At 47.0% G+C, this 24855-nt stretch overlaps 1 protein-coding gene across 2 annotated transcripts in view; it reads right to left on the bottom strand.

Moving 5' to 3' along the window:
* LRRC75A (leucine rich repeat containing 75A) overlaps positions 1 to 24855 on the bottom strand; it is a 46987-nt gene that overhangs the window by 7473 nt on the left and 14659 nt on the right. For both annotated transcript variants that reach the window (XM_085240640.1, XM_085240641.1), the window contains exons 2-3: positions 24075 to 24203; positions 11605 to 11717 (exon numbers count right to left, since the gene is read on the bottom strand). In XM_085240640.1, the coding sequence (XP_085096766.1) occupies positions 11605 to 11717; positions 24075 to 24203 (242 nt within the window). The remainder of the gene's footprint in view (positions 1 to 11604; positions 11718 to 24074; positions 24204 to 24855) is intronic.

The raw sequence follows: 24855 nt of genomic DNA, 5'->3' as shown, positions 1-24855 counted from the left end.
GCCTGTTCCCCTCCTATTGCAGGCTCACAGCTCACTAAATGCATGGGATAGTTGATGGGAAGAGTAGTTTCTGGGCACCCAAAGGCATCCCTTGCACCTAAGAGAGCTGACAAGCGTCTCAGCTTCGGCCACAGTGCATTAGTGGATGGGCTGTTGGCATCATAGACTGTTTTGAGTTGGAAGTGACCCAATAAGGATCATTAGAAGAACCTTGACCAATAAATCCTTCCCATCACAGTGAGATAAGTTGAGAACCTCTGGTTTACATTTCATTACTGAAGATGGACATTGCCCTTTACCCATACAATCTCTCTGTGGATATACTACATTCTAAAAGCTCACGACAGAAGTAATGAGGAAAAAAAGTCATTTTCATCCACGGTTGAGCACCGACCCTCTCTCTCCATCAGCTCCTGCATCACTCGATGGAAAGCCATCCACTAGAGAGCAGTGTCACCCAGCCCGTGGTGCCTACGAGCCACACGTCTCATTTACAGCTGGCTCTAAATGCACCTAAGCATCCTATTAATCAAAACAACGTGTGCATGGAGGAAAGAACCTGCTATTTTGAGTGCAGTGTCTCTTGAGGGAGGAACAGCATTCAGATGAAGAGGACAGAAGAAGCAAAGACTTTTGGGGCTTACATCTCCCCACATGCCTCCAATTCCAGGAATCTGAGGAAAACCCATCTGAGTCCAACTCCCAGAGCTCACACCCAGACTGTTGGGGAAGTAACTGCTTTTGGGGATTTTGGTGACCTACAGGCACTGATAAGGGTACACAGCAGCAACCCCCAGCACAAGTGGGTGGGTTAAACCAAGCCAAAGGTCGGGGATGGACCAAAACTGGATGGTTGGACTTGGTGGTCTTATTCTGACCTTAATGATTCTATGGAAAGGGCACCCACTGCTTCCCTTGGCCGTGCCATCAGAAAACCACACCTTCCCTGCACTGAGATCACTGCTGTGCCCGTGGCATCGCGTCACCCTGATGTTTAGCAAAAGAACCCAATTAAACCTCTAGAAGCAATGAGACTCTCAGAAAACGAAGCGCTGTTAGCAGAAGATGCAACTTGATAAATATCGCCAGCAGGGATAATTAAGCAGAAGAACAGCTTTCATTTGCACGTCGCACAGCCAGCTCCTCATCATGGTCCGGAGCTGAGGTTGGATCTGAATGGAAAGCAATCATTCTCTATGCAAAAAACACCATTTATGTGTTATACAAAGAGGGATTTTTCCCAACTTGTTTTTAATTTCCTGCCAAACAAAATTCTAAAAATAAGCATTTGGCATCCATCAAAACACTTTGCTGTAATTATAGCCCTATTTAACTTCTCGCAGAAAAATGTAAATATTTCACTGTTGGAGTACTCCTTTTCTTCTTCCCTCATTCTCCCCAAAATGAAACTTATTTATAGCCTTCCTTCTATGCTACATTTTGCACTCCACAAACCTGCGTTTTCCTATAGAGAAAATGTGCTGGAGTATTTCCAACAAACTCTACTCCGGCGTAATAAGAAACTGCAGCTGACGCCCCATTAATAACAGGCATTTGAAGGAAAGGCAATTTGCACCACTGCCAACAGAAAACCAATCAAGAATTTAAAAGAAAACAACATATTGGGTTTGTTGCTTCTGTAAATGACCTCCTGGAAGAGAGTTTGACCAGAATTTGAATTTCTTCAAGTTTGCATTAAACAATAGGAATATTTTTCTTTAAATTCTAGCATAGAAGAATAATAATAAAAAAAAAAGCTGAGAAGGCCCTCAGAAAGAGAATTTTACAATTGAGTGTATTAAATTTAAAAAAAAAAAAAAAAATCCAAGTCCTGATTGGGTTTACATGAGCAGTTCCCCAGAACAGAGTAGGGAGCTTGGTGAGGAGCCAATGTGATCGGAATAGAAGACCTTTGAATTGTGTTTTAGTCCTTAGCGTCTAAAGGGAAGAGGCCACAGGAAAGGAAATCATCAGTAAATCGATCATGAAAGCACACTATTTGCTGCCAATATTTCAAAAACAGATCCGAAATGGTGAATTGAAAGGCAGAGGGAAGGAAAAGGAAAGGAATGGGGAGAGTGGGAGAAAGGCAGGGCCTGGGATGGATTGGATGGATGGATGGGGTAGGAGGCTGATGGTCCACATGTGGAGGGAAGGGGCTGGTGCTAATTATCATCATCTGTTCCTGCCTGGGAAAGGTTCCACAAAAGCACACAGAAAATAACACACAGAAAACGAAACAGGATTTCACTGGAGGTTGGATGTTCACCCTTTGTGGAGCTTATTTGCCCTTCCTGCTCCTTAACATGAGTTACATTCCACCAGCACGAAGGGAAGGCAGACAAGGTTGATGTTTGGGGCTGGGGCTGGAGAGGAGCTTCAGCTCTGCTCCTCCAGCTCGGTTTTCTCACCAGAAACCAGCTCAGGGAATACAAAAAAATCCCCTCTCCCAACTGCTCTTCCTGCAATTAGCGAGCGATCAGCTGCTAGAGTGTATGCCTGGGGTTTCACTTTCCCTAAACTGTTTATTTTATTGGAGCACAGATCACATTTGGAAGAGTTCAAGCAGGCAGGAGTCCCCCGCTGCCTCTACTGTGCTGATGAGAGCCAGAGCACGAGCAGCAGCCTGGCTCTCAGGACTCTGCTCCTCGCTGGGACTGATGCCTTTGATCTTTTACAATAAGGGTATTGAAGCACTGGAAATTGCCCAGAGAGGTGGTGGATCCCCACCCGCAGTCAAGCTGGAGGGACTCTGAACTGTGGGTGTCCCTGTGCATTGCTAGGAGTGGGTCTAGATGGTTCTTGGGGGTCCCTTCCAACTCAAACCATTCCAACCATTAAAGCTGGTGAAAACCTCCAAGATCATTTAGTCCAACCAACCACCCATCCCACCATGCCCACAAAATAGAGTTACGGAACCATTAAGGTTGGAGAGGAGCTGTGGCACCGGGACCTCCATGGTGAGAGAGGCTCCATCACAAGAGTAACTTGCAGCCAAGCAAAGAGGAGGTGGGCAAATGGAGGAAACCAGTGTGAACACTCTTGACCCAGCCTTTGCCCTTGCTATTTTCCTTTTAACAGACCCCTTCCATGAGCCTGGGGTGCAGCCGCTGCCATTTCTGGGGACACAAAGCCAAATGGAAGGAAACAGGCAATGAGGAGCATATTTAACCAAGCCCAAAGAAAATACGCTCTTCCAACAGAGCTTCATTTCTTTTGGCAGACCGTTGCCCCTCTAATGGTGGGGATTTCAGCCTTCATCTCCCTTAAGAAGATGAAAACAGAGCTAATATCAGTGGGGACGTGAGTTGCCAAGAATTCCTTTCAGCTGGGCACAGCAGAGGTAACACGATATGCTGTTCCGTGCTGCAAAGCTCACACAGCCCCTCCTGGGCTGCACATTGTGCTGGACAAGCAGGAAAACCACAGAGACTTTCCTTCATTTTCCCTCCCTGCCTGTTCAACATCCTTGCTTTTCTGACATGAGACAGGGCCTGCTATCAGCTATATCAAATTTTGAAAGCTTTGGAAAAAAAGAACAACAAATGCAACCATGAGCAGGGTGCCCTCTCCAATTCAGCTTCCCAGCTGCAAACGTTTTGCCCTTTCTGTTTTCTGTACCCATTGGTGATGACATTTCACATGCTCTGAGCCAGCTGTTAGAGCAATGCTAGAGAGATCAGCACAAACCTTCCCCAGGTAACTCATCTATATTGTGTGAACACATACACACATATTCTGTTTTCCAGCCTTCAGGATCATGAGCTGCATTTTAACACCCAGTGTCCCAAATGACCAAAAAGCTGATGAAAGCAGGAGCAGCTCAGTGATGCGTTGGCATGATATGCAAAAGCCAAACCACACAGTTTGGCACTGAGGTGCTGGCAGCCCCTTTCTAGGATGCAGAAGCCCCACCTGCACTGGGTTGAGCACTGCCAGGATGGATGCTTGGTCACCATAGATGAGCACATGGCATGAGGGGCTTTTTTTTCCTCCTATTTTTTCCACTTACTGGCACATTCAGACAAGGGAACACACTACATTTAATTACAAAGTATTCGACTTGAAGGAGACAAGTCCCACATGTGTATGGGTCACTGCAGGGTGAGCTGGGATCTCATCATAACGCTTTCATCACTCCCAGTATTATTTAAAGCATTATTCTCATACAAATCGGGCAGCAGCAAACCCAAAAAGCTGAGCAGAAGCACAGCCTGAAGCCCAGAGCTCATGTGATGCATGAGCTCACTCAGCACCTCCATTTACTAACAGTGCACAAAGTGAAAGGGCCTTAAAACACCAACTCAACGCTCTATCAAAGCTTCATCATAAAGCTTGATCCTCTTAATGGGGGAACATAGCCGGGGGCTGCCCAGGAGCTGGCTGCATTGGGCACTTCTTGCAATGGAAAGGAATAGGGCAGCAGCTGCCTGGGACAAGGCAACACATCACAAGGTGCTTGGAGGGCTTCCAAGGAGGGGAGGAAGTGTGTGGGGGGAGTTAATTATCTCAGCAGCCAGTTCCTCATTTAATAACAATTCTTTCTAGTTGCTTTCCTGAGTTTTGAGGGTGGATTCAGACGACGTACTGAAAGCAAATCTAATTTCCACTCCCTCCAGACACAGAGGAAGTGGAGGAGTAATTATTAAATAACAAAAATCACACTTTTAATAGTCAGAGCCTTTCCTAATCAGGCACGGAACCAGGAAACACATTCAAAGAGCAAGGGACACCAGTGGGGCTGCTGGTCCTCCTCCCTCCTCACCCGCCCAGGAGGAAAAAGGAAAGGACCAGAGCACAGCTCCAGCTCCCTTCAAGCCAATTATCACCTACAGATGTTCCCTCCAAGGGGAGGAAAACCCTGGTGCTCTAAATCACCTCCTTCCACCTTCACTGTCAGGAAAGATTTCTTCTCCTTTAGGAGATTTTCTACCACTTCTGGCTGTCAGTTCATTTGTTCAAGCTGGGAAGAGCTAAGGCAATTCAAGCATTTGGCAAAATCAGTATTCAATAGTGGAAAAAAAAAAATAAATGGTGCTGCACCGTTTGGGTTAATTGTTTTAAATTCTGGAGCATCCCAGTAGGTTTGCATAGGGCAATACACAGGGAAAGGGCTCAGTTTACAGTGGTTGAATGGAAAACACAAAGCCCCTTCCAACACTACATCTCACACGCACCCGGATGGCGTTTCAATATGCATGCATAATTTACTATTTAGCTCCAACAGGCTTAAAAATTAGGTCTGTGTGGCAGTGGGAGCAGCCTCGGTGAGCTGTGATGTGTTGCTGCAGGGCTGTGTGGGTGAGGGGAACACGAGGCAGAAATTGGAATCAATGGAAATCCTCATTGCTATGCATGGAATAATGACCACGTGTCTGTATGTGCCACGCTCTGCAAATGAGAAATCCTGAATGCTGCAGAGAGAAGCACTCAAATGCTGGGAGATGCTGACCCAAGGGCATTGAGCTCCACTGCAAGGCAGGGCTCTGGCTACCCTGTGCAATGGGACACGTGGACACAAATCCCAGCCAAAATCAGAGCTGGCTGTCACCCTGCAAAACATCCCTACCAGGAGCTATTTCAGACAGCAGAAAGCCCTTCAAAGAGGCACTTGCTGTCCTAAGCAAAGGGGTGCCGTCCATAGCAGTGGCTTAGGCAGATTCCCTATTTCCAAGTCAACTGATACGAATTCAAATTAGTGCCCAACTTAGAGTAAATGTTTGTGGGTTGGATGGATGCTGTTCAGACCTCACATGGCACACAGCCTCTTTCCTCCGCCTGCCATGCCTGAGTGATGCACACCCAATGCGTGCCCACATTGTTCTTCCCCCAGATTCGGCTGAAAGTTTGCAAATTCACACCCATCTCATACCAATACCCATTGGCATTCCCACTTTCTGAGGTCTTGAAAGAGTCCCAGGGCAGCCACAGTACTTTCTGATGGACACTGTGCTCCTTGCCCACGGCCAGGAGAGCTCTGCAAGAAGAAACTCCTCAGCTTCCAGAAGGAATTTCTGGAGGGGCAGTGTTGGGATTTGGCCTGTTCAACCACTGAACTATCTGCCCCAAATCCCATCAGTCCAAATATCTTGAAGCTGCAAAGCCCCAGCACATTCATACTGTGAAAACAAACAGCATAGGAGCTGGGATGAATCTCTTTGGACACCTCAACCCAATTCCAATGTGTGGTTTTGGCATGCAGAGGAGCACAGCACCCCTTACCTCCACTGGGGCTCATGCTTTGTCCCAGCAAACTGCAGCATCAAAGGCAACACCACACCCTTCAGAGCTGTGCTAGGCCATGAACAACCTGCTGGGCTGCAACAAACAGCTCGATGGAGCAGTTGGCCTCTGCCAGATGATATAAACTTATAAGCATCTGGGAAATTACAGTACTTCCATCTCTGTTGCACAAAAATGGGCCCCAGGATGAGCAGTGCTGTTTGGGAAAGCTGAGGGCAGTGACCCGGAGCAGTCCCTCCCACCAGATGCTGCTGCAGAAATAATTCGTTTCCACCCTACAATTGCGTATCTGGTGGCCAGATAACTCCCAGTGGGAACAAATGATGGAATGGGGAACTTGCCACCTGCTGATCCTCTCCACTGGGATCTTTTCGGGATGTGTTGATACCCCAAGAATCACAGACTCATAGAATCATTAGGTTGGAAAAGACCTCTGAGATCCCCAACTTCAACCCAACCACGTCCCTCAGTGCCACATCTCCACAGTTCTTAACACCTCCAAAACTTCCTTCTGTTTGTTTCTAGTTTGCAGCTTGCTCATGTCAAATCTTCGATGCAACAACAGCACAACTTGATCCCTCTGGCTGGGTCCAATGTCCTTTTGCAATGTACTATGGAAGGGGGGGAGGCAGGCAGGTTGATCTGGTCTATCTACGCCTTGCAAAATCAAGAGCCACAGGTAAAACTTGTAAAGCAGGTGAATTCTGCCTTCTTTCATAATTATGAAAACATTCTTTGTTTCAAAGAGATCATTAAAAAGTCCTTTAAGCGTTCCTAGTTTGCTGCCTACTGCAGGTATCTGCCCATCAAACACCCAAAAGCTCTAAAAAGAACACATTTAGTGCTGTTTTCCAGCAGAAGAACTTCAAAATGCCAAGGGAGCTGAAGAGCAGAAAGGTCACAGAGGGGGAAAGCTTAAAAAAAAAAAAAAAAAAATCCTTCAAATGCCAGCTGGCTTTCCTCTTCCTTCCCTACAGGGCAGGCATGGCACTGGCTGAGCCATATGCAGCTCTGCTGCTGCTTCCTCTAGAGGAATCGTGGCTTATCACCATTCCTCAATGCTGCTGCTCTTACAGCCAGGGCAAGGAGTGATGAGAGAGGTCATGAATAGGGCTGAGCAGAGTGCTTTGAGCTAAGAGCACACCCAATGCTCAGCATGCAGCCACTTGGGCAGACCAAGCACCCCAGGGGACCCTGCATGTCCTCCCCTTGTCTCCCACTCTCCCAAAGCTATCACTCCCATCCATGTCACACCAGGTATTCCCATCAAATGAAGCCATCCTGCTGTTCCTAGATTACTTCATCTGCAAAACCCAGGGGACAAGACACGATGTGAGACTCTTTTGGTGGCCATTTGGTTTTCCTTTGCTGTCTTGGCCAGGTTTGAGAGCCAAAGCACAGCAACACACAGATTAAATCCTGATTTCCTACCCTCTTAGTACAACCAATGGCAATAATATGGTATGAGGAAGTCAGGCAGACTCTCCTGTGCTTTTAGGGCAATTAACAGAAAAACAAACAAACAAACAAAAAAAACCCATAGTAAATAAGCACAGTATTTCTAATGCTCCAGGATGCACATGGGGATGAGCTTCACTCTGCCCCAGCTCCCACTGTAACATCACACACAGCAGCCAGCACTCAGCTTCTGCCTGGAAACGAATTGCTTCTGCCTGCAGACAGCCTTGGAAATCACCTGCACTGACTGCAAAGCAATCTGCAACACAGCTCAGCAGCAAAGCACCGTGCAACCTCCCAGCATGGATTTCCTCCATGTGTTGGACCACACAGTCCCCACTCCACCTCCTCTCACTGATGGGTGGAGGCTGGAGGTTCTGAAGGAACCATTTGTTGCAAGAGCTTTAACTTCTGCCATTGCTCGCCTACAGACTCCCAGCACTGCTGAGGATTTGCATCCACAAATATTTGGTCGTTCTCTGTTTACAAAAGGAAGGGCACATTATTCATGCACCAGGCTTCTCCTTGTCAAAACTGTTGATTTCTTTTTTTCCCCTCTTGAATTGCTTCACAAGGGTTTTGTATAGAAACATGAGCAGACACTGCAGCAAGCATGAGCAGTGGGCAGCCAGCATTCCTCTGGAACAGAAATGTTTTGTGCTATTGATGAAATCAGGAGTGGGATTTGAAAAGACCTCTAAGATCATCCAGTCCAACCATCCCCAGTGAATAGAAACAGAAATATTAAAGTTGGTAAAGACCTCCAAAACCATCTAGTCCAACCACCAATCCACTCACCATCATGCCCACTAAACCATAGAACCACAGACTCATTAAGGTTGGTAAAGAGCTCCAAGATCATCTGGTCCAACCATCCACCCCTACCACCATGCCCACAGAACAGAGTTATAGAACCAGTAAGGTTGGAAAGATGCTGCGGGGACCTGCATAGTGAGAAAGGCTCCATCACAAGAGTAACTCATGACCAAGCAAAGAGAAAGTGGGCAAATAGAGGAAGCCAAGGTGAATGCTCTTCACCCATTGTTTCCTACCAATAATTAAAAGCTGCTTAACCTCCACGAATACACCACTGGGTCAAAATACACTTCTAACAAGCCAACATCAGCAGACTCTTTCACTTCCCTCCCTTTCCTTTGGGCAGGTTGAAGGGGGCTATAATAAGGAGGGACAGATTCTTGAGCAGGGTCTGCTGGGATAGCAGACATGGCAGCGATGGGCTGATGGTTGGAGTGGATGATCTCAGTGCTCTTTTCCAATCTTTGAGTCAATGACAGGACAAAAGGAAACAGTTTCAAACTAAAAGAGGAGAGATACAGATTGGATATAAGAATAAGTTCTTTACTAGTAGGGTAATGAAGCACTGGCTGCTCAGAGGAGATGGATCCCCATCCCTGGAGACATCCAAGGTCAGGTTGGAGGGGCTTTGAGCACCTGATGGAGCTGTGGGTGTCCCTGTTCATAGCAGGGAGTGAGGTATCAGATAGCCTTTATGGGAGCCTCTTCCAACTCAAATGATTCTATGGTTTCTCCTCAGTGTGTATGTGTAGAAGCTCTTTGCTAAAGGCATGATGCATCCTGACCCACTTGGTTGGAAATATTGCTTGGGCTCTGCCTGGAAAAAGAGATAAAACCCAATCCTTCCTGCAAAAGTGCCGTTAAAATATTTCAGTTAAAATAAAATATTTCAGTTAAAATATGGTAAGACATGTAGGACATTTTTCCCAGCCATGAGAAGAATCACCTGGCACTGAAATGGTGCTGAGATCTCCCAAGGAAGAAACTCACTGTTGTTATAGCAAAAAGAAGGAATTTTCTGACCCTAAAGAAAAATTCCCAAGCAGCTTTGACACTGAAGCTCAACAGGAAGCATTCCTCCTCAGTGAAATGCATTTTACTGGCGTGTTCCCACATCTGTAATACCCTGGGAAACAAAGCACATAGGGGTGGCACAGCTGGAGGGATCAGCTGGTTTGAGGAGAGCTAGAAGGGACAGGCGGGGTGTGTGGGTGCTGCAGATGGAGCTGGGAGCTCTGCCTCACACAGGGGCAAAACACCTCCAAGCAAGCAAAGATAAGCCCAAATGCAGCAACAATGGACGCAGAAACAAAGGAAGAAAATCTGCTTACCTCTAGAAGGCCTCAGGTATGCTGAGATCTCCAGCAAAAGATACCTTTGCTACCACTGTCAGCCCTTAAATGAGGTCTGGGAAGGGGTGGATCCTGGCTCCATGCCTTCCAGTCACTCAGGTGAATTGCTTGCACCTGAGCTCTGCTGTGTTGGCCCTGCCTTCCACCAGGTGCTCAATCACTGGTTCAGGCTGTGACTTAGCATTTCTGCTACAGTGGGGGATGGTGGGGTGGGCTGGGGATCTTAGAGGTCTCTTCCAAACCGAGTAATTCCATAATTCAATGAAATGTATGGCAACAGCTATGAAATACCTGCTTGCTGCATTCACTCCATTCACACCAACACCCACACAGGGACAGAAAACGCCAGCCAGTGTCAGACACTTTTATGATTACACACATCCTCCATCTCAGAGATTTACATCCCATCCAAGTTAAATTTCCTAACTTGTCCCAAGAGAAAAATGATGGATATTGAGTCACAAAACTTGCAGAACTGAAGAAAATCATCACTGCGGGAAACCATGAACCAAAATGTGCAAGATGGGCACGGGAGGAGAGCAATAGTGTCCTGCACCAGTGGGGTGTTCCTAGGGCCTGGAGCAGTCCCTTAGCCAAACCCAATAGCTGTTACAATAACATCACAGATCAGCATTAACAAGAATATTCCTGGAGTGAACTGGAAGCAATGTCATTTTTTCACTGAATGACATTATAGGATAAGGCATAACGGAGCTGGAATGTGTTCTAGCATTGACTGGCACTACTCGTTGGGCAGAGATGAAGGGATACTCTGTTTAAACTGGAATTCAGCCCAACAAGACAGAGTCGTGAAACAATAAAGGGATTTTGGGGCAAATGGAGAAATGTGGGCAGGAAGCACATAAGGGAGGTGGCTGCAGCTTAGGGCTGCTGACAATTGGATTTAGAGAAGCTGCGTGGGCATTACAGCCAGCTGCTAATTACATTGCAGAGCAGAAGAGGAGTGTTGTTGGGTTGTGGATGGCCAAGAGACACGTGCAGAAAAAAAGTGAATAAACACAGTATTTGAAAATCCCTTAAGCATCTGACAGCAAAGTTGAGTCAAGCCAAAGCTGGGGACAGGATGCCCTTGTAGGTCAGACAAGGCGCTTGCAAAGACAGCAGGGTGCAAGGGATGCCGAGCCAGGACTGTGGGAGACATGGTCCTAATCCTATTTACCCCCCAGTCCTTTATTCCCTGAGCCTGCTTTCCTCCCCTCTTCTCTTTTCAGACTGAGCTTTTTCATAGGATCAGTCTCTTGCTATGGCTACAGATAGCATCTGCTATGCCAGGAACCAAAACTCTCTCAGGATCATAAGCAAACACCTGCATAGAAATCCTAACCCTGCCAGATTCCAGTTTCTTTTGCATTTCTCACTTTTCTCACTTCCTTCAAAAATTACATATGTAATGCATCACCTCACTGAAAGCAAAGTGACCTTTCCACCCCCATCAACCTCTTTCAGACATATTAGGTTCCAAGCAGCAGAACATCATTGGCCAAGATCTTTGCTGAGGACGAGGGCACTGGTTCATTTATTCTCCATTTATTCCCATGGCTGGGCATAGCTGGGTTGATTTTCAATGCAAACAAGGATGCAATGGGGAAAGGAAAGTGGAAAATGAGAAAATGCCTCTGATTGAATGTGAAGGAACTTGATGACCCAATGATGCATGGGGGAAAGAGGCAGGGATGGAATGGAGATCAATGGGTGGCTTTGAGAGCCGACTCACCAGGACTGTGGCTTCCTTTTCATGATGCCTTGACGTCTCCACTGTGAGTGGGGGCTGAGGTGGTAGGTGAGCTGCCGACAGAGCTTCTCCATGGCCCCAATGTTGTCTCCCTCCTGCAAAGACAATGGGAAGACAATAGGTGAGGTGGCTGCAAGATGATTATCCTTTCAGTGGGATGCTCTAGTCACGTCACAAAGGACCATGCTAAAACTGCAAGGAAGGAGGACAAAATAACCCCAAGCAATGATTGCTAGGATGCTGCAAGGACTTTGTTGCACCAAGAGAAAGCACACGCATGGACACTGTGAATGGGATTCTTCTGCAAATCCATTTCCAAACACAGATGAAGGCTGCAAGCAGCAGCTGGCTGCCCTGCCACAATCATAGAATCATTAAGGTTGGAAAGACCAATAAGATCATCCAGTCTGACCTTCAATTCATGGCTGTGACTGCTCTAGACCACATTTCTCAGTGTCAAATCCTCACTTTTCTTGAAAACATCCAGGGATGGTGACTCCACCACCCCCCTGGGCAACCTGTGCCAATATCTCACTCATGAAGACTCATACAAAAGGAACTGCCCATCGCATATCCATTGCCATTAAAACCATTTTGCAGAAGAACATGAAGAGATTTGGGAGCTGATGGAGACCTCAGAAAGAGTGCTCACCAGAAACTCCCCAAATATCTATTTGATAGGAAAAAGAGCTTCAAGGAAAGCAGTGATTTTGATGGAATCTTCTCAATTCCAGTTAAAAATTCCACGCAAAAGGACAGCATGAAAATGAGAATGAATTGACTCAAAAAAAAAAAAAAAAAAAAATCTCTGAATTTGGTCTTAGGAATTCATTCTCAGCTCACCACTATTCATGCTGATTGCTCAAGGTCTTGCCCTTGACATAGGTGCTGCTGGAGATGCCATGTCTCACCCATCAGGATGCCCAATTATCACTGCCCTCCCGCCCCCTCCTTCAGCCTGGCTGAGAGCCACGTGCTTTGCAGTGTGATTTATGCAATGCTTTCTCCCACCTCACCTCGCAATCAGTGGAGCACGACAGGCTCTATAAAGACATTATAAATGTTATATTAACCAAAGAGCAAACTGGATTTTGACTAATCACATCTGGGCGTGCAGGGAAACAATTCCATCAGGTTCTTCTCAAGTGAAAAAAAAAAACAAAACAAACAGAGGACACATCTGCAGGGGCAGAAATATCAGCATAGGGCTGTAACCCTATTTTTCATCACTGTATTTAACATCACACTTAACTTTAAATAAGGGGTTTAATCCCATAGATTTTTATTTTGGTAAATGTCACTGTTTAGCACAGGGAAGAACACACAGCCCACCTCAGGGGCTGCACTCTTGGACCTGCCCAAAGCCACCACGACCCACCATCAGCAGCAGCACATGGGACAGCATTTCTATGGGGCTGGGTCCTGAAACCCATGTACAAAAGTCAGCCTGTGCTTCCCCAGCTCGAGCTTCCAAGCAGTGACACAGTTGAAGTTGTGCCAAAATCAGAGCTGGACGCTCACGCTACAGTTTAAACAAAGTGTTTTTCCCTGTTTATTATCCAGGTCTATTAGGAAATAATCAAAGCTGGCACACTCCCTGGTGGGACTGAGCCCAAAAGTTTGTTTGGAAACTGATGCAGCTGAAAGAATCAGTGCAGCTCACTCGTGTGGAGGAAGTAGAACCTCGCTTCCCTCTGAATGGGGACTGCTGGGCAGAGGGGCTTTGTGCACCCACAGCAATCCCCCACTCTTTCCCTGCTCAGCCCATTGTAGGGCTGGGTTCTTATAGTCAAAGGGCATGAAAAATCTCAACCTGGAAGAACTGAAAAGCACAGCACGTGCCTTCCAGTGTGGGAGATGTGAGGCTAAGCGTGGGACAAGTGGAGAGCAGAGGTTGGGCCCCTCACAGGGCCCCTCTCCCCTCCTCCAGCCCTTGGAGGAGGAGATTCATGAGGCTGCAATCCCTTAACCAAATGCAGCTGGGGCAGCCATGGCCATGCTACCCTCCTGCTGTTGTGATAGGAAGCAAAGGGTTGACCACCATGGGAAAGCAAACATCAGAGAGCTTTGTTCTTGCTGGGGCTCAACAGGGGCCAAATCCCTGTATAGAATAACCCAAGCTGGAAGGGACCCACAGGGATCATTGAATCCTTGCTGGGTGTCAGGGCCAGAGTGTTTGGGATCATGAGCACAGGGATCCAGTCCTACTGGCATCACTGTGATGGGACCACACTGCCATCGGCATACTGGGCTGAAGGTAATCCCAAAAATGACTCCATGAGAAGAGAGATGGGGTTGGGTAATAACCAGGTGTGGGCTTGAGCTGGGAGGGAGAGCAGTGTCATTGACTTGGATGGGAAAGGATGCACAAGGCTGAAACTGTCAGGGGTTCCACAAATATCTGCCCACCTCACTCCTCGTAGCACCTTGCAATAAAGGCACGATAGCAGATATGCTTGTTTTCATTAAGAAGCCAACCATCTACTCCTCCTCCAACAGCAGAGCCTGGGGGGCAGCCCCTTGTTAAATGGGTCAGCAGTAATGACCAGAGAGCTGTGACAAAGCCCTCCTGCTGCAGCGCAGCGGGGCGCCGGCCCAAATTAGAACAATTAGCCATGTCCCACGACAGGTTTTCACTGGCATTATTACACAATCTCATGTTGCTGTCACTCCCAATCAATCTCCGGGCAAGAAAAGGTGCTGCACTGCAGATCTTATTGTGCGACAAGTCCCAGAATGGCCTTCCAAATGAGGATTTGGGCTTAATTAAGCTCTGCCTGTGCACAACCCACTGTAACCACTGCCCAGGGAAGCCACACTCATCCTAGGCGCACATCTCTGCACATTTGGTGCACAGATCCCCAGCCATGATTTTCTCCTTCCTATGGGTCAGTGGATGTTGACCATTATAACATGACCTATTTCATATCCCTAAACAAGGGAGGAGCTGACAGATTTCCCCCTACACACTCCTTGCTTTATTTGTCCTAGGCGATTAGCTAGGATTGTCCTTCTTTTCCTTTGGGTTATTTCTAATAATCCAAACTGTTTGGATTATTAGTTTGGATTATTATGAGGAAAAAAAGTAGTCAAGAGAAAAAAATCATGCTCAGAACGGTAAACAGAGCTATTACTCAGTAGCACAAAGTCATAAAACAGCGAGAGATGCTCTGGAAAGCACTGAGACGGATCATTCTAAATGGTTTTTGGCACACATCAGAGCAATTCTTACAAATTAGCAGGCAGCCAAGAAGAGTAAACCCCCAGCAAACCACGCTGGGACTGGAAAGGAATGGCAGCAAAACAAACCTGCTCCCACCTAATTTACCTGCAAACACGAAACGTAAAACCCCGAGCCAAGGAAGGAAGACTTTTCTTTGCAAAACACCAAAGAAACAAAAGTGATTCAGCCGCTGTTTATGAAGATGAACAAAGAAATAAGTGTAGAAGGGAAGGGAAAGGTTTCAGCACGTGGGTCCCTCCCTAAATGCCTCAGCAGTGTTTAGAGGGGTGAAGCCAGAATTGTGATGAGTTCAGTGGTGACTTTTCATTTATTTTGACATTTGGATGGCTGCAGCAGGATCCTGGCATTCAAAGATGCCTTGATTAGCTCCTGGGCTTGTCACCTATGTCCCTTCCTGTGACACCTATGAATGACCCTGCCCCAAAGGGCTTTCCTCACATCCTGCTTTGATGAAGCCAACACTGCTGAGCTTATGATGCCTCCCCTTTCAATGTAGTCATGCGGAATTGAAGTCATCTAATGGGTTTCTGGTTTTCTTTTTTTCCCTCCCCGTTGAAGCACAGGGCTGAATTGCAGCCTATTGTTGCTTGCAGACATCTGCGGGCAGAGCAGCGCCAGATTTGCCTTTTGAAGCCCAGAGGGACTTTTATCCAGCAGTCAGACAAGTCCTCTCATCCTGCCTAACTTCCCATAGGCACACAGCCCTGGGCTGCCCACTGCCTGTGATCCCAACAAGATTGGGACCAGGATCATCCTATAGCTTCTGTAGGGGAAGAATGCACCCCTGAATTAATTTGCTTTATGAAATGGCCAAGAAAGGACCAGCTGGAAGAAAATGAAGGTCTCCTCTGTGAGAAGATTTGCCTTTTTGCAGGAAAAAATGCATTGATTTTGACATGGGAAATTCAGGTTTGGGCTTGCTAGCCCCTCTCAGCGTGGCTCCAGCAGCCATGTCCATCCCAAGCTCCTCTTGCATCCCATCCCATCATCCACAGAGCAGCAGGAGCCTCCAAAAGTCATCAAAAAGTCAAGAAAAATAAACCAGCTCCAAATTTCCCACTGCAGAAGGGCACTTGGTGGTAAAGCCGGCTCTGTGGGGTGTAGGATTCGGGCCATGGACCTGGGAACAGCGGGTGGGACCCCATCAAAGCACCATTCAGCACTGGTTCCCCTTCTGAGAGCTAACCCCCTTGCTCCTGTTCTGCAGTTTTGTATTTTACAGTGAACACTGCTCACTTGCCAGGAACACAGTAGAGCTTAAAGATAAGCAAAGCATCCAGTTAGATGCTACATCTTATTTCAAGACATCTAACATAGGGATGTTTTTGTATACAACTATCTGAGATATTAGGAAGGGGTTTGTAGGAAATTCTACTGAGAGTTCTTTGAAAGTTGCATAGAAATAGAGACCCACGTAATAGGAGTTGCACAGAAATGCAATGCAAAACCAGCAAGCAGAACTCCAGATCGTGTCTGGATAAAATATGTTGGATAAGGACAACTCCCTTCCTTCTGGTGTACTCCGATGGAGGAAGAGCATCTGGGCACTCATCTGTGGTTATCACCAGGTGTTGAAGACCATCTCAATTAAATCTTGGCCCAAATTAGGACCTGGTGATGCTGCAGCAGTAGCAGAGCACTGAGAGAATAAATTTGCAGAAACAAAGACAAGAAGTAGAAACCAATTTTGCAACCCTAATGCTACTATAAGAAGCACTCAACACTTGCCTTGACAAAAGGCTGAAGTACAACACGATGGATTGGGTGTTGACATACTGAAATGAAAAGCAAGGTACAATAGGGCTTATCAAAAGGACCAGGAGTACATGATGAATGGGATTGCGTTGACTCAGGAAGTTATTTAAGAGAATTCAAGAGTAATATTACACATGGACTTTGGAGAAGCAATTAAAGAAGGCAATAAAATTCAAGGTGAAGGATGGCCCTGAGGGGAGCATATGAAATAAAAGGAAATTGCAGAAAGGAATATAACAATCTTGTTCAAGATCTACTGGAGGGCACCCAGCTCAGCTCCTGCTGCAGAGGATAAATGAGCAGCCATCAAAACAAAGTGGGGAACAGCCAAGGACCTGCAGTGAGCACTGAGTTTGGGATTCAGTTCCATGTTAGAAACCACTGCAATATTATCATAGGACCCTGGGTTGGTTCAGAAGGGACCTTAAAGATCATTTAGTTCCAACCCCCTTGAACAAGAGCATGCGAAGGGGAGATCAAGTCCCTCCTGCACCCACAACCCAGAGTGTGAGGCAGCGACTTGCTGGACTTTGCCCAGAAATCACGCTCTCTGCTATCCAAGAGCAATCACTGAACTTCCCTCTGGCAGCCCTTCTATCTGCAAGACTTTGACTCTTTGCATTTCCTTCATTCCCTTTCCCCCAGCAGAGATAGGGCAGCGGTGTCACCCCGTGAGGAGCTGTCATATGCGTGCACCCTGGGGAAGGACATGAGAGCACATCTCTCTCCATCAGCACGCCAGTCCTGTGGCTTCTCACCCACCCCAAATCCACAATTCAACAAAGAAAGTGAAATCTGGGGCACAAGCAAAACAAAGAGTGGTGAGGTGCTGGCACAAGTTGCCCAGAGAGGCTGTGGATGCCCCATCCCTGGAGGTGTTCAAGGCTCTGGCCAACCTGATCTAGTACCAGATCTGGAGGATGGTGGCCCTGCCTGTGGCAGGGGGTTGGAACTTGATGATCTTGGAGTCCCTTCCAACCCAAGCCATTTTATGATTCTATGAAAGAGATTTTTCTGCATGGCTCACTCCTCTGTCCTTCTGCCCTCATCTCCCCATATTCCTCAAACACTAGGGAACTGCCCCTGCGATGGAATCAAACAATCTTTTAGAGCATCTTTCATCAGTTTGGATGAATACTGAGCTGGGTTTTACTTGTGAGTCCATGTGCCCGTGGCAAATTCCTTAGCAGCATGCTATCAACACTCTGAGATTGTCAGCAAATCCTCCTTATTAAACCATCCATTTCTGCAAACCCCCGCTGCAAGCAGACCGTTTACTCACTTAATATTCACATTTGTAGGAGTGAGGCTCAACCAGATATTAAAACATCCATCCACGTGCCCAAGGCACCCAGGACAGAACCTGTGAGCAGCCATAAAAAATCCCAATACGTGCTCCAGGTACACCAACACCACTCCCATGAGTTGCCAGGCAATCAATAAGCTTCCTTCCTACATGGTAAATTGTATTCTGATTAAAAGCTAAATGAGCTGAACTCCAATGTCAATTACCATCAGAAAACATCAATAAAACACGTTGTTATAGTTTAATGAGCTACCTGGCTCTCCATCCATCATTTCCCTCAGGGACACTCAGTTTTATCTGCAGAGGCTGCAGGTGGGGGTGTGCAGGATGGGAACAGCTCAGTCCCATGGTGGTGGCCTCATCCACATGGCATCAGCTGTGGGCAAAGCTCCTCTGCCAGGGGTGAGGTGTGGAGGAGACACCTCCTGAAACGTGGCACAAAGCCCCACACACCCACAGGACTGCAAACGCTCCTTCAAATTATCAAGCAGCACATGGTATTACTCACAAGATAACCCATGAGTGTGCCAGCTCTACTGAAACAAGCTCAGCAAATGCCTTCTTCCATCATTCATCCTCCTTTGTCAAATGTTTTCCAGTCAGTATTCCACACGTGAGATTCTCTGGGAGCAAGTGGCAGGACCAGAAAAAATCTTCTTGACTCAAGCTGGTTTTATGGCATGGATTGCATATGAGCACTTCTTTGACATGCTTCCCAGGTGACATTTTTTGGAGGGGAGCAATGCATTGAGTAAACCAATGAGAAACCAGGGACTTGTCTCAGATATGGGGTGGCTGAGCCCCAAATGAGACAAATTGCTGAGCCCCAACCCATCAAACAGATATTACAGCGTTCCCCAGGAGCTTTCACTACACCAAAAGGGAGCTCTGTTAGTCATTACCAGGATCTCATGGCATTTTGTTGTCCACAGTGAAAGGAGGCCACCAAAACACGAGACAAGAAGAGCCCAACCATGGGCTTCAATCATGCTCATCAATGAGCATCAGCAGGAGAGCCAAAAGTGGGCACACTGCAGAGACAGCTTGGGTCTATCATCTGCTGGTTGGGTTTTCTCTAGAGTAGAAGTAGTTGGAAAGAAAAACAACGAACTGTTGAAGAACAGATGGAATATTTGCTGGAAGAGCATCATGAAATATCTTTTGCTTTGGGTTCCTTTCCTTAATCACCTGTTCCAGTCCCAACTCGTGCACCAAAGCCCTTGCACAGCACCTGACATTTTGGAGCTCTGCAAGATCTGTCCCTGAGCTGACAAAATCCACTCTGTGGCATTTGGGAGGGTTTGCAGACGCTGGTGCAGCTGTTAGGAAAGGTCAACTTATTGTTATGGGAACGGAGCCGAGCGTCAAGATTTTGAGTTGAAGCAATGCAAAGCAGAGAAGATGATAAAAAATTGATAAGAATGACCTGGCCATACTGCACGGGACCAAGTGGATGAGCAGAGAGAAATAAACATTTAAAATTTATTACTGTTATCTTCTGTTAATGCAAACCTCATCTAGCTGTTCCAATATCACAAATGTGTTCATCCAGCCTCCTACACTCAGAATGGTGCTGTGCTGCACTTCAAGACTCTGGAATCACAGATTCCCCATTCATTGCCCCCACATGGTATCGTTTAGGTAGTGAGGATGTGAAAGGCTCTTTTGTCTCCCCATGCTGCAGCAAGAGCTGCACGTGCTGCCGGGCCTTTGCTCAGTTCCACAAATGAATCAGAGCTTTTAAATTTAAGGGAATTCTTCCTGTTGCTGGTAACACCACATGTGGATGGGTTTCCCCTGGCTTTCCTACACTGAACACACTGAATAGCCATCGTGTGCAGAAGTCTGTATCTGGGTTTCTGATTTCCATAGGGAAAGTTAAGAAAGAGAGAGGGATATTGCCTCTCTCTCTGCACCCCATTCCATATTAAAAAAAAAAAAATCACAATCTTCCCCAGCAAATTTGCTGGCATTAGTGCCATCACAGCCCATCTAGACCTCACCATTATTCACATTTAGCCTTGATGTTAAAATAATTGCAAAGTGCAATTGCCTTCTGTGCAATTTTCTCATGTTTCCAAGGCACTCTGCTCAGCTTTAGCTCTTGCACAAAGGCTTTTGAGAACATCTCTCTTTTTATAAAGAGCAGAGGGCACAGCCCTTTAAATCGAGATAGAACCAGAGTTGTTAGCAGAGCCTGAGCTTCTCAGCCAGTTTCACGCTGCAGGATATTTTAATGTATTGCAGATGTCTTAAATACCCACAAAGTGATCTTCAGACTTGGAGCAAAACTGACAAAAAAGAAAACCTAAGCCATTAATACAGAATACAATTGACTTAATTGGATTCTCTTTGCTTTTATATCAGATATTTGGGGGATTTACAGGTCAATGGGTCACCACTTATAGTAGCTTATGCTACTACAAAAATAAGTGCGACGTGTGACGTCAGAAACTTGTCAGACAATTTGAATTCAAGAGCAAATACCAACAAGCATGGTGGAGGAGCTGGGTTATGAGCTTGGTTTTGATGGTCACGGTATTCCAGCTATACTCACTCCATATAAGCTGAGTTTGTTAATACAGACTCTCCCACGTGTCACAGCACACAGTGCTGTAAATAAGAGGAAAGATGCTCATATTACTTTCAGCACAACTCCATCAGAAATAACATGCTTTAAAAATGCAGGGCATCAAAACTCAGCATCATCTGTAAGTCAAATCCTCACGCCCCTGGGCTGAAGATGAAATAGACCATTTCAATCAGGTCGTGATAACTACTACTTCTTTATGCACTTTTTCTTGCTTTCATGGTTGATGATCCATATAATCAAACCCACACTGCAAACCTGATCAATTTACAACTCACACAGGAAATCTGAGCCAGGGACCCATGGATTCTCAAATGACACAAAGTGCACAAGAGAAGAGATCTTCACTCTAACAGGCCCTGCACAAGGAAATCCCATCCTGCTTCCCATCTCAGCCCATCACCTCCCTGTTTTCAGTGAGGAGACAGAAGACCACGTTTTCATGCTGACCTGTTTGTCCATATCCAGCACCCTACAAATGGGATTCCATTTCTCACCTCTCTTCTCAATGGGCTTGCAGAGGAGCAGCCAGGCAAAGCTGGATCGGGAATAGGTTTTTGCTCAGCTGCTTTGCCAGCCCTTGGCACCACCATGGACACAAATGTCTTCTTGCAAGGCCAGCCATGGGACAGCAATAAGCAAAGCCAGCACTTCATCTTGCATTTACTCCAGCTTCCCCCCAGCAGCTGTAAGAGCCAGAGGAACCACTGCCCCAAGGCAGCAAGGGCAAAAGCAGCTGTCCCCCAAAGCTTCACTGTCTGTTCCCCCTCAAGCCCTGCTTGGTGCTCATCCCACATCCAACAAATCCTCAAGCAGGGGAAAGCCTGACTCACTCACTATCACAGTCATCAGTCATCCATACATATGGCTACTGTCTATGGAAAAAAGAAACCGCTTTAATTTTCCAGTAGTTTATGGCCAGATATTCCTGTTGGCAAAAAGAGCTGATTTTTTTTTTCTTTTTCTTTCGCTAGGGCCCTTTCCTCCTTGCACATGTGTGTTTTCAGCTCCTTTGTCAGGAAAAAACCTAAATGGGTGTAAGGAAGATTTGGAGCATCGAGTAGCCCATGTCCTGTGGTGTTGCCACCACTCTTTGTTCCATTTTCCCATTCAGAGCATGACCCTGGACAGGCAGACATTGCACCATAGTGTCTGCAGTGCTGCAATCACCTCTTGAACCCAATGGGGGTTTGGCAATGGCTTGGCTGTGGGCTGTGCCCAGGGCAGCAGAAATGCACTCCCAAGCATTTTGCTGGCTCACTGCCACGGTGCTGGGGAGAAAGAGAAACTGCAAGATAAAATACACAGCCCCGAGGTCAAGGCTGTGGGGAAGGAAACACTTGTTCAAATGTCTTTGATTGTATGCAAACGTCAGTCAAATTACGTTATTCATCTGCAATATAGGACTGAGCAAATCCAGCCCTTGACCTCCAGGAGTGCCAGAATAAAGCTGGTGCTCCTCTAGCAAAAGTCACCCAAGCTCCAGCACCTCAGAGATCTCACAAGTGCAGAGCCCAGCCTGTGCTCCAAACACGTGGCCATCCCTACGAGAGCAAACCCAAAGGCTTTCCATGTTTGAGCTCTCCAGCCTCCCCCAGCCTAGGCTGAGCATTTCCCCTTGCTGCTGGTTTGAATTTGCTTGCTGGAAGCAGGAGCTGCTCAGCCACGTCAGAGAGCCCAGGCCAACTTTTCCTGGCCATGCAAAGCAGAACGTGTTTACCCAGAGCTTGGAAAAACCCATTCCATCTTTGTTTTAGCTGGGAGGAGAGGCCAAGGGGTCACCTTTAAGCTAAGGTGGTATAAATAGAGGCTGAGCGTTGGGGTCTGCATCTGCTTCCCACCTCCCTGTGGGCAAGTTCACAGCTGCCTCACCCTATATGCATGTACAGGAGATCTAGGATGTATGTATATTTGTGCCAGGGGGTGCTATGGATACCTTTGGCTCCTGGCCCCATGTTCCCTTGCTCTCGTGTGAGGCTGCCAAATCTCTGCCAAAGAAATATTGGAAGAGCAAGAAATCTGGAGTCAAAGGGCTGGAAAACAGCCCTGGTGGTGAAGGCATGCAGCCTGTTGGGGGGCATACAGAAAATCGGGGGATGAGGACCATGCGCGTTCAGCAAGAAGCATCCCATGCAGAAGAGATCCAGTGCTGCATGGGCTGCCATTTAAATGTGTTTAAAATCAGTTTCCCCCATTTTTCAGTAGAGGTGGAGGTTATTATCAAGTGAAACACCCACAAGGAATAGCAGCGAGTAAACCTCATGTATTTTACAGAAAATGAAAGAGGCAATGCTGCAGGTCCAGCTAAGACCCCTGCATCCTATGGATGGTCCTTTCCAAAAAACAGCTTACAAACAAAGCATGCACTTGGGATACAGAGTACAACACGTATGTTCCTGGCAGAAATTCAGAGGCCTGATGAGCTCATGCAGAGAGACACACAGTCCCTCCAGGAGCACTGGGACAACACCTGGGGTGCACAGGGCGATCCCCATGCTGGGCTGGATCTTGCTGTCCCCCCAGCTGTCCCCACAGCTCTACAGAAGCTATTGGAATGCAGACGTCCCACCAGGACACCCCTAACTCCTCCTCCACGCTTAGCAGAAAGCATCCCTCAGCCTCTTCCTACAGCTCACATCATTTCTTTTAAGCACAATTTGATGCACGACACGTCACCGGGACACTGCACGTCGTTCTAGGAGAGTTGTGCCATCCTCCTAAATTTACAGGTAGGGGATTGAGGATGGGAGATTAAACCCTCGGATCTGCAGTGTCTCTTGCAATCATGTCTGGTAGCTGCTGGTCTTCCCTCCTCCCCTCTCCCCATTACCCATTGCGTTCTGAGCAATCAGACATCTCATAACACTCTTAAGCCTACGCTGTTTTCTGGATCAGACACTGACAATATTGCTTATTTAAAAGGAAAGCCTGAGGAGAGAGAAAAACCCTAATTATCCTAACAGCCGGCGGCCACGATGCAGAGCCACATTTATCACAGAAGAGAAGCGAGCCAGCATGGGATTTCCAAAAGCCCAAACACTGCTATTGCTGCCAGGAAGCAAATGGGGCTGAGGGGTTTGAAAGCTCCCATCTGTGTGGGGCTGTGCTTACGGGAGAGCCCAACCAGCAGCCCACAAACTGGGCTTGTTCAGAAGCCCGTCCTTGCAGGACAGCCAAGGACTCTCTTTGTCATTTGGGGTCACGATAAATATTGCACAAGGGTGAGGAAGGATCTGGTGTCCTTGCAAGGCAGAAATTGTTCCCAACAGGACAAGTTCTTTAGCACAGAAATGAGTAAAAGAAAGCAGAGATAACTTGCAAAACTAAGTACCAAGACCCAAAGGACTCACATTAGGTTAACGTCACCACAGTACCTGGAAACCTCATTATCCTGCAGTGAAACCACAATGCCTGAGCACATCCTCTCTGACCAAAGACCCATCAGCACTGAGTTAAGGAGGATGCCTTCTGCCTGGCACTTGGCAAAGCCTTATGCTCCCAGTGGAGACATTTTCCAAGCCAGCAGCTGTGGGCTGTGACAGTGCTGTGTTACCTACCGGCTTGGGGCAGTGGATGTACCTAGCCAGGCTGATGATGAGGTCATGAGTGATTGGATCCACCAGGTTCCGAAAGCTGGCATATCGGTAGAGGACGTCATCCAGAGAGGTCGACTCCATTCCTAAATCCTGCAGAGACAGAGTACAGAAGCAACATTAGACACAACACCAAAGCCAATAGCTAGCATGGATCTTAAATTCCCCTGCACTGATCATCATAGAATCATTGAGAATGGAAAAGACCTCTAATAATATCAAAGACGAACACCAACCCATCCTCACCAAGCCTGTTAAACCACAAGGAGGGAGGAATGAGCCTACATTTGCAGAAGGGGAAGCAGAAGGATAAACTCAGAAGCTGTGGGGTGATGAAGCACTGGAGCAGGCCAGGGAAGGGTGGAGGCAGGGATGTGTCAGGAACAGTTCAGATGGAGCTAATGCTGCCCTGGGGAGGGTCAGACCACTTGAGGGCCCCTCTAAGGCTATTTTCTCTGATTCTCAATCTTTAGACATAATAATTTGAGGAATTTTGGCAGAGAACTCATCATTCTGTGAAAGACATTAGCACACAGGGACGAGGAGAGGAAGGGTTATATATAGTGTATTCCATTTGCTTCAAGTATTCCATCTCCACAGTGTTTTGCTCTTTAAAATCAGGGAGTACAACTGCACTCGGATGAATGCACATTCCAACGAGGTTTTTCCTGACACCCCAAGACCTGAACAGCTCCCCAAGAAGCCTCACAGTAGAGACACAGCCTTTGCCCATACAAGAGCAGTA

Source organism: Meleagris gallopavo, chromosome 21, assembly GCF_905368555.1.
Source record: "Meleagris gallopavo chromosome 21, MGAL_WU_HG_1.1, whole genome shotgun sequence".
Lineage (NCBI taxonomy): Eukaryota > Metazoa > Chordata > Aves > Galliformes > Phasianidae > Meleagris > Meleagris gallopavo.
The sequence above is the reverse complement of the archived record's forward strand: the minus strand, read 5'-3'. Positions and strand labels throughout refer to the sequence as shown.